At 53.2% G+C, this 10434-nt stretch overlaps 1 protein-coding gene across 1 annotated transcript in view; it reads left to right on the forward strand.

The window, feature by feature from the left end:
* The first annotated feature begins 704 nt into the window (after positions 1–704).
* RHPN2 (rhophilin Rho GTPase binding protein 2) overlaps positions 705–10434 on the forward strand; it is a 90488-nt gene continuing 80758 nt past the window's right edge. The window contains exon 1 of the mRNA XM_017855043.1: positions 705–829. Within this exon, the coding sequence (XP_017710532.1) occupies positions 761–829 (69 nt within the window). The 5' untranslated portion in view covers positions 705–760. The remainder of the gene's footprint in view (positions 830–10434) is intronic.

The following is a 10434-nucleotide window of genomic DNA, read 5'->3' on the forward strand; positions in this document are numbered from 1 at the left end:
AGCGAGGTCCCATCTCTTAAAAAAAAAAAAAGATCTGTGTTCAAGGACATCCGCCGTTTCTGGGGCACAAAACTCCTCCTGATCCCCTCTCTCAGGGCCATCCGCGAGCCCAGCGGATCCCACTCGTCTTTGCAGCGGGGACGGGGGATCGGCTCCCCATGCCAACAAGCCCGAGTAGTCCGGGCAAGGCGCTCGGCGGCGCAATCAACACTCCCTTGGCCATGTGCTCCCCTCCTGGGAAAAGCTTTTCTAGACCGCTGGGCCCAGGGCCCAGAGCTACCGCCGCGCCCTCGACGTGGCGTCGAGTCTGGCCCTTTCCCCCGCGGCGCACAGGCTTCACCCGGGAGGGACGCGCCTGGACCCACGCCCTCCTCACTGACTCCCTGGGCTCCAGGGCAGGGCGCAGGTCCACAGCCAGGGCTTCGCTGCGGCCCCTGAGACCCCCGTGCCTTCCCTGCGCTCTCGCGGCGCTCGCAAACTTGAGCCAGCCACGACGCCCAGAGACAACCCCGAGGCGATGCGCCCAGGGCACAGGTCTCCGGTGACCAGCGCCGCAAGGGGCACGGGCTCGGGGCCCGCCACGGGGCGGGGCGCGTCTCCAAGGCTCCCGGGCTCGGCCCCAGGCGGGGCTAGAAGGGCCGCCGGACCGGACTGGAGTGGAGGGACGGGGAAGGGCGGGGCTAGGGGCGGGGCCGCACGTCCTCTCCGGCCAGTCTCAGCCGCCGCGCCTCAGTCCGCCCTCCGCTCCGGCGCCGCCAGCATGACCGATGCGCTGTTGCCCGCGGCCCCCCAGCCGCTGGAGAAGGAGAACGACGGCTACTTTCGGAAGGTGTGCGACTTCGGGCGGGCGGGGAACTGCGGGCCCCAGACCGCCTTTCCCCCAGGCCCTGCAGGGGTTGTAGGAGCGCGCGGTCGGGGTCCACCAGGCCAGGAGGGGGAGGGGGCTCACTGGGCCGGCGCTGGCCTGACGGAGGCCGGCGGGGAGGAGGGGGCGGCGGTGTCCCCGGCGTCCCGGGCAGGTGGCATCCGGGGCTGGGCGGGGAGTAGGGGAGGCTCATGTGGCCGCCCCGCGCAGGTGCGGGCGGAGGACCTGGAGGGGTGGTTGGGTCTCCCCCTCCACCCGCCACCACCCCTCACTTGCGATCCCTGGTGCCTGGGGAAAGGAGCCGTTCCTGGCTGCGCTGGCGCCCTTGGCCTCTGGGCGCGTTACAGGAGCGCTTAGTGGGAGCGCGGGTGGAGACAGACCATCCCAGGCGAGTTGGCGGTCTCATATTTATTTTAGGCGCTCTGTCGCCCAGGCTGGAGTGCAGTGGCGCGTTTATAGCTCACTGCAGCCTCGACTTCCTGGGCTCCAGCGATCCTCCCGCCCCAGCCTCCCGAGTAACTGGGACTGCAGGCGCGGCACCTCGCCACGTTAATTTTTTTTAGGACTAGGGTATCGCTCTGCTGCCCAGACTGGTCGCGAACTCTTGGGCTCAAGGGATCCTCCCTCCCCAGTCTCCCAAAGTGCTGGGATTACAGGCGTGAGCCACTGCGCCCGGCCGGCGGTCTCTTTTTGCCTCCAAAATGCTTCCAACGTCCGCCTGTGGGACTTTTCAGCGAGCAGGGGAGAGCCACTGGTGGGAGGGAGCCTCTGGCGTTGCCCCCTCCCCGGCTCAGGGTCGTCCAGGAGGGCGTGAGCACTGCAGGTGAGGCCCACGGTCTTGTGCGTCTCACTGTGTGCCAAAGCGGATTTGTCTTGTCCGGGAGACTTGGCGGGGGCTGGCGGCGGGCGGCGGGTGCGGGCCTCGCTGGCTCTTGGCACGTTCAGGAGCTCCTGGGCTCACACTGCGGACTTCTGCCCAGAAGATAACAGTCAGGGAGCTCAGTGCCTCAAAAGCGACCCCAGCCTGCGGAGCAGGGGCCCTGGGATACCCGCAGGCGGCAGGGCCTGGGCTACAAAGATGCTTTGGAGCCGGGAGTCCTGGTGATACCTTCCACGCCTTCCTACCTCCAGGTCCTGAGCAAGTCTAAAAATAGCTTTTGGCTCTTGGCCAGTGATCCCTGAGTGGATGGAGAGATTGTTGTTGATTTTCGTTTTTTTGATAGATAACGACAGTGCATAATTGTAAATAGGGAAGTGAAACTTTCCCATAAACGAATCAATGCTTAATTGTTCAAAGCCTTAGGATCCAGTTCCTAAATAGTCTTGGCATCTTCCTCCTTCTCCCAGGTGACACAGAGAGACTTTGGGCTTTGCTCACTGGTGAGGAGTCCTGGGCAGGACAGAGTGGGAAAACTTCTTTTTTGTGAAGTTGCTTTTAGCATTAAAAAAAAAAGTAGTTTTGAGGTATATTTAAGTTCAAAGATGTCATCATGGAATTACAGGATTATAACTTCTAATTATGTGTGGCGTTTGGGACAGAGGATCACAGGCCATGGAATTGCAGGAGGAGGGCCTGGCCTGGGAATTCCTATGTCTGTCCTCGGGGCCTGAGAGCCACTCCCACAAAATTGCTGTGTGTCCTCCCGCAAGTTGCTGCCTCTTTCTGGGACTTTTCCTCCCCAGATTGTTCTCTGAGCAGGTGTAGCTCTGGAACTCCAGCAGCACCTGGGGGAAAATGGCAGCGAGAGGAGCACACCTGTGAGGGGTGGTTCCAAGCCTCCCAGAACACGTTTTTCTGTGGGAGCCCTTCATGTCTGTGAGCCCAGGAAAGGACTTCTTGCTCCCTTCTGGGAAAGAGTGAATGGCAAGAGAGCTGGGAAAGGTGCACAGTTGGGTGTTTTTCGTTTATTTTTCTTCTTCTACCTCCTCCTCCTCCTCCTCCGTCCCTTCTCTCCTCCTCCTCCTTCCTCCTTCTTCTTCTTCTCCTTCTTCTTGTTCCTTCTCCTTCTTCTTCTTTCTTCTTCTTCTGAGACAGTCTCACTCACTCTGTTGCTCAGGCTGGAGTGCAGTGGTGTGATCTTGGCTCACTGCAACCTCTGCCTCCCGGGTTCAAGCAGTTCTGCCTCAGCCTCCCAAGTAGCTGGGATTACAGGCGCCTGCTACCATGCCTGGCTAATTTTTTGTATTTTTAGTAGAAACGGGCTTTCAGCGTGTTGGCCAGTCTAGTCTTGAACTCCTAACCTTAAGTGATCCACGTACCTCAGCTTCCCAAAGTGCTGGGATTACAGGCGTGAGCCACTGCACCTGGCTTTATTTATTTATTTATTTATTTATTTATTTATTTATTTATTTTCCCCAGGCTCACTGCAACCTCCATCTACCAGGTTTGAGTGATTCTCCCACCTAAGCCTCCCCAGTAGCTGAGACTACAGGCGCGTACCACCATGCCTGGCTAACTTTTGTATTTTTGGTGGAGACAAGGTTTCGCCGTGTCGGCCAGGCTGTTCTTGAGCTCCTGACCTCAGGTGATCTGTCCACCTCGGCCTCCTAAAGTGGGGTGTTTTTTAGATGCAGTTTCTCTGGTGTTCGATGAGAGAATCAAGGGTGCAAAATAAGAGGAATCGTTGCTTTACAATTAAAACCGTCAATTTTGAAAATGAGACCTTGGAACAATTGTTGTGCTACTCCGTGTTAAGTCATACCAGTTCAAAGAGTCTATTTGTCCTAGGAAAATAAAAGGTGTTGACGTTGAATCTTTCCTTATCTATGACCTGAGCCAGTTTGACCTAAAGCAAATGAGGGCCAGGTGTGGTGGCTCACACGCGTAATTCCAGTAGTTTGGGAGGCCAAGGTAGGTGGATCTCTTGAAGTCAGGAGTTCCAGACCAGCCTGGGCAACATAGCAAGACCTTGGCTCTATAAAAAATTTTAAAAAATAGGCCAGGCGCGGTGGCTCAAGCCTGTAATCCCAGCACTTTGGGAGGCCGAGTGGGTGGATCACAAGGTCAGGAGATGGAGACCATCCTGACTAACACGGTGAAACCCCGTCTCTACTAAAATGCAAAAAAATTAGCCGGGCGTGGCGGCGAGCGCTTGTAGTCCCAGCTACTTGGGAGGCTGAGGCAGGAGAATGGCATGAACCTAGGAGGCGGAGCTTGCAGTGAGCCGGGATCGCGCCACTGCACTCCAACCTGGGCGACTGAGCGAGACTCTGTCTCAAAAAAAAAAAATTTTTTTTTAAATAAAATGAAAACAAAAGAAAACGAATGAGGGCAGATGCTGGCCAGGCGCAGTGACTCATGCCTGTAATCCCAGTGTTTTGAGACACTGAGGCGGGTGGATCACTTGAGGTCAGGAGTTTGAGACCAGCCTGGCCTATGGTGAAACCCTGTCTCTACTAAAAATATAAAAATTAGCTGGGTGTAGTGGCAGGCGCCTGTAATCGCAGCTACTCGGGAGACTGAGGCAGGAGAATCCCTTGAACCTGGGAGGCGGAGGTTGCAGTGAGCCGAGATCGCACCACTGCACTCCAGCCTGGTGACAGAGCGAGACTCTGTTCCCCCCAACCCACCCCCCCCCAAAAAAGAAAGGCAGGTGCTGTCCAGATGAAAGGGGAGGAAGAGCCCTTCAGGAAGAGGGAACAACTTGGACAGAGCTGTGGACTTGTGAGTGCTTTGTAGGCATCCCCAGGTTGTGGAGGTGTTAGTGGGAGCCAGGCACTTCAGGGTCATGCATCTTGCTTGACCTGGGAACTGTGGAATCCATCAAAGTATTTAAAGCAGGACCAGACCTGTGAGATTTGTGTAAGAGAAAGACCGCTTTGATGCCTGAATGGTGAATGGGTGGGGGATAGGAAAGAAACTATGGTGGAGCCCGGCAGGGAGGCATAGGGAGGATTTAGCCCCTTGTAATACCTGTCATCTTTGCCTTTCCTTCTCTGTTATGGACTACTGATGATGCAGTCAGTGACAGAAGGTGCTGTGAGTGGGGTGCAGTGCCTCACACCTGTAATCCCAGCATTTTGGGAGGCCAAGGTGGGAGGATTGCTTGAGGCCAGGAATTCAAACCCACCCTGGGCAACATAGCAAGACCCCATCTCTACAAGAAGTTTAAAAATCATCCTGGCATAGTGGTGTGTTCCTGTAATCCCATATACTCAGGAGGCCGAGGTGGGAGGATATCCGGAGCCCACGAGGTCAAGGCTGCAGTAAGCTGTTACCGCGTCACTGCACTCCAGCCTGGATGATAGTGTGAGACCCTGTCTCAAAAAAAAAAAAATAATAACTCGTTCTTTCCACCAGCTTCCACCCTTAGCTCAGACCAGGGGTCCACACTGAAGGCAGGGATTCCAGTGACGAGGGGGTTGGAATGATAAAGCTGGAGAAAGGCAGTATCTGGCAGAGAGGGAAAGAACTGATGTAACAGGTTATGGCAGGGAAGGAGCTGCCAATGATAATCCAAAATGCCTGTCTATTAGCCAGGTGTGGTGGTACCCTGCTGTGGTCCCACCTACTCAGGAGGGTGAGGTAGGAGGATCCCTGATCCTGGGAGATGCAGGCTGCAGTGAGTGGAGATCACGCCACTGCATTCTAACCTGTCTCAAAAAAAAAAAAAAAAAAGTCACAATGCCTGCCTGAGGCGTCTTGTCATGCGCCTCCTTGAGATGGGGTGAACATGGAGGCTAGTGTGTGGATGGGTAGACTTGAGGCCCCCATGGGATATCCACGTGGCGGTCCAGGTGGAGAGCCCGCTCCATGGGCCCAGCAGCCATGCAGGCGCCCTGGCTGGAGATGCAGTTTTGGGTGGCACCAATTGGGAGGCAGTTTGGGGTATTGAGTGAAAGGATCTGGGCTAGAAGGGAATAGTTCCTCCACTTAAGGGATGGGTGGAGAGGTGGGAGGAAAGCCAGAAGGGTGGCCAGGTCTAGGAAGCTGAGAGGTCAGTCTTGTTAGTGGAGCGAGGCTTGACAAGTCAGATGAATGTGGGGAAGGTCCTGGATTTAGTCCCTTAGGAGTCGTTAGGAAATGCATGTTTGGAGAATTGGGGACAAAAGTCAGTGTGACAGGATACAGGGGAAGAAGGGCAGGGAAGATATTGCTGGAGAAAGAGGGGAGCTGAGAAGAGAGAAGGCAGCTTTGTTTTAGAATGTGGAAGCCCAGAGCTGGTTAAAGACAAAGGTGTGGCAGGGTGCAGTGGTTCATGCCTGTAATCCCAGCACTTTGGGAGGCCGAGGTGGGCGAATCACCTGAGGTCAGAAGTTCAAGACCAGCCTGGCCAACACGGTGAAACCTTGTCTCTACTAAAAATACAAAAAATTAGCCATGCGTGGTGGTGGGCACCTGTGATCCCAGCTACTCGGAGGCTGAGGCAGGAGAATCGCTTGAACCCGGGAGGTGGAGGTTGCAGTGAGCCGAGATCACGCCACTGCACTCTAGCCTGAGCAGCAGAGCGAGACTCTGTCACAAAAAAGAAGAAGGAAAAGACAAAAGTGAAGAAGTTGGGTGGGGAATGGCTGGAGATTCAGGGAGAAGGTGGGCTGGGGAGGGGTCCCAAGAGTTAAGGAGGGGGTGAAGATTGCCAAAAGCTGCTGCATTCATTGTGTGGCTGAGCCAGTAGGGGGCTTCCCTTCTTGTATTTTTTTTTTTTTTTGAGATGGAGTCTTGCTCTGTCCCCCAGGCTGGAGTGCCAGTGGCACAATCTCAGCTCCCTGCAACTTCCACCTCCTGGATTCAAGCGATTCTCATGCCTCAGCCACCCGAGTGGCTGAGACTACAGATGTACGCCACCATGCCCGGCTAATTTTTGTATTTTTTAGTAGAGACGGGGTTTCACCATGTTGGTCAGACTGGTCTCGAACTCCTGACCTCAAGTGATCCACCCACCTTGGCCTCCCAAGGTGCTGGGATTATAGGTGTGAGTCCCTGCACCTGGTGCTGTATTTTGACTGTTGGGATTTTGTTTTGTTTTGTTTGTTTTGAGACAGAGTGTGGCTCTGTTGCCAGGCTGGAGTGCAATGGCACGATCTCAGCTCACTGCAACCTCCGCCTCCCGGGTTCAAGTGATTCTTCTGCCTCGGCCTCCCGAGTAACTGGGACTATAGGCACGCACCACCATGCCCAGCTAATTTTTGTATTTTTAGTAGAGCTGGGGTTTCACCATGTTGGCCAGGATGGTCTCAACCTCTTGACCGTGTGATCTGCCCTTGTTGACCTCCAAGAGTGCTGGGATTACAGGCATGAGCCACTGCGCCTGGCGACTGTTGGGATTTTGTGCACACTTAAGGATCAAATGAATTTCCACTGAAGTCAGGCTTCTCTTTCATCCTGTTCTCTGTATCATGCCTTCCCTCCCCTTTTCTTTAAAATGACATTATGCTCCATTCATCCGAAAAGGATTTATGGAGCAACAGCTTGGTGCTTGACCCCTGGTTAGGTTCTGGGGCACTCCGGACCCTGACTCGATATGGTTTCTTTGGCAGCAGTTCCCAGCAGGTCTCGTTTCCTGGAGTGCTGAGCAGTGCTGGGAGTTGGTGCTTTGTTGGGATAGCTCCTGCCATGCTTGAAAAGGAATCTGCCTCTTGGCCTTTTTTGTTTTTTTGAAATGGAGTCTTGCTCTGTTGCCCAGGCTGGAGTGCAGAGGCGCACTCGTGGCTCACTGCATCCTCTGCCTCCAGGGTTCAAGCGATACTCCTGCCTCAGCTTCTCAAGTAGCTGGGATTACAGGCGCCCGCCACCATGTCCAGCTAATCTTTGTATTTTCAGTAGAAATGGTGTTTCACGATGTTGTCCAGGCTGGTCCTAAACTCCTGACCTCAAGTGATTCGCCCGCCTCGGCCTCCCAAAGTGCTGGGATTACAGGTGTGAGCCACCGTGCCTGGCCTGGAATCAGCCTCTTGGCTTTAGAGAGCAAAAAGTGGGGTGGTCCACAGGCCTTAATCAGAGCTTCAGCTGTGTTTTGTGTACCTAATTGCTCAGAAGTCCCTTATGTGGGCTGGGTGTGGATCCTGAATGTGTAAGACAGTCACTGGAGGGGGATGGAGGGAGTCCCCTTGTTTTTTTTGAGACAGAGTTTCCCTTTGTTGCCCAGGCTGGAGTGCAATAGCACAATCTCAGCTCACCACAACCTCCGCCTCCCGGGTTCAAGTGATTCTCCTGCCTCAACCTCCCCAGTAGCTGGGATTACAGGCATGAGCCACCATGCCCAGCTAATTTTTGTATTTTTAGTAGAGACAGGGTTTCTCCATGTTGGTCAGGCTGGTCTCAAACTCCCGACCTCAGGTGATCTGCCCTCTTTGGCCTCCCAAAGTGTTAGGATTATAGGCATGAGCCACTGCGCCCAGCCCGGGAGTCCCCTTGTTAATTGGTCTTTTTGGAATCAGGTGGGGTGACTTGGCTGTACAGAGCCTCAAGACATAACTTAGCCTCAGGTTGGAATTGGACACCCCCAGTACAGACCTCCTGGTCTGGGCTGGCACCTTGGGAGGTCTCTGAGAAAAGAAACCTTTCAGGTCTATTTTTTTTCTACCTTTTTTTTTTTTTGAGACGGAGTTTCACTCTGTCACCCAGGCAGGAGTGCAGTGACGCAGTCCTGGCTCACCACAACTTCCACCTCCCGGGTTCAAGTGATGTCCCTCAGGCATGCGCCACCATGCCTGGCTAATTTTGTGTTTTTAGTAGAGACAAGGTTGCTTCATGTTGGTCTCAAACTCTAGACCTCTGGTGAGTTTGGACCTCTTTGCCCGCTTCGGCCTCCCAAAGTGCTGGGATTATAGGCATGAACCACCATGCCCAGCCTCAGGTCTATTATAAAATCATGTCTCTTACTTTTTTCTTTCTTTTCTTTTTTTTTCTGACAGGGTGTTGCTGTGTCATCCAGGCTGAAGTGCGGTGGCATGATCATAGCTCACTGCAGCCTCAACCTCCCTGGCTCCAGCAATCCTCCTATCTCAGCCTCATGAGTAGCTGGGACAACAGGCATGAGTCACAAAGCCTGGCTAATTTTTAAATTTTTTGTAGAGGCAGGGTCTCACTATGTTGCCCAGTCTGGTCTCAAACTCTTTGGGCCCAAGCCTCAGCCTTCCATAGTGCTGGGATTACAGGCATGAACCACTGCACCCAGCTTTCCCTAGCTTCTCACTGTATTTTCTTCTTTCTCATTATGTTACTGTGTTTAAACAGAGGTACAGCTCTGTAAGATTACTATAAATTACTTTCTCAACTTATAAGGAATGGAAATGCAACTTCTTTTCCCCAGATTTTTATGCTCTTCCTACTGAAAATCTTGGAAGAATTATTGTGCTCTGGCCTGTAGTGAAATGCAGAGTAATGTAATTTCTAGACTGCTGCATCCTGATAGAGATTCCTTTTCTGTGACTGCCCCTGTACCCCATAGTACTAAAACTCACAGGAAAATCTGTTCTTGGCCATGAAGAAAAGCAGCTGGAAGACTGGGAGTGGTGGCTCACGACTGTAATCACAGCACTTTGGGAGGCTGAGGCAGGTGGATCACCTAAGATTGGCAGTTCAAGACCAGCCTGACCAACATGGAGAAACCCCATATCTACTAAAAATACAAAATTAGCCGAGTGCGATGGCACATGCCTGTAATCCCAGCTACTTGAGAGGCTAAGGCAGGAGAATGACTTGAACCTGAGAGGCAGAGGTTGCGGTGAACTGAGATCATGCCATTGTACTCCAGCCTGGGCAACAAGAGCAAAAAAACTCCATCTCAAAAAAAAAAAAAAAAGAAAAGAAAAGCAGCTGGAAGCAAACTAGAGAAAGCCTTTCCCCGGGCTGTTGAAAGGCCCAAAATGAAAGGTCTTGGCACTATGTGGAAGAGGAGAGTGAGTACACAGTGAGGCATTGTCACTTCTTATCTCTGCCTCTTTATCCTTTGGGAATGCTAATGCCCCAAAATGAAGTTAGCTCTATTGTTTTTACTCAAGAGCTGTAGGAGAAGTTGTTTCGTATTCACAGTAACCTCCAGGCTGGACAGGGCCTCCGAGTTCATTGTGTCCTGGTTTATGGTCCCTGTTGAAGCTGGGCGCTGGGCTTCCTGGAGGCTCCGGCAGAGAAAGAAGGATAATTTTTTTTTTTTTTTTTTTTTTAACCCAGAAGCTCCTTGCAGTCTTCTCTCTGCAAGGAGCAGGGATCTGCTCTTTGATGAATGAGCAGCATTCATCTTAGCAAGGGCTAATTTCATGGTAGACACTTGTGTGCATCCTTTATGAGCGCACGTGTGAATGAGGAAGCCTGCTGATGGGCTGAGTCCACCAGGCACGGCTTAGGTCATGTGGGATCAGCAGCTCCAGCTCTATTGGTACTGATACGACCCCTCTGGCTGTTTAGATCCATCCCCTTGAAGCCTTGAGTCAGTTTCCAGGTGGAGAGGGAGGGAGGCAGAGGAGAGTAAAGGCTGGTGATGCCAGGCCGGGCGCGGTGGCTCAAGCCTGTAATCCCAGCACTTTGGGAGGCCGAGACGGGCGGATCACGAGGTAGGGAGATCAAGACCATCCTGGCTAAAACGGTGAAACCCCGTCTTTACTAAAAAAATAAAAAAAAAAAAAACTAG

Source organism: Rhinopithecus bieti, unplaced genomic scaffold (assembly GCF_001698545.2).
Source record: "Rhinopithecus bieti isolate Rb0 unplaced genomic scaffold, ASM169854v2 scaffold_39998, whole genome shotgun sequence".
Lineage (NCBI taxonomy): Eukaryota > Metazoa > Chordata > Mammalia > Primates > Cercopithecidae > Rhinopithecus > Rhinopithecus bieti.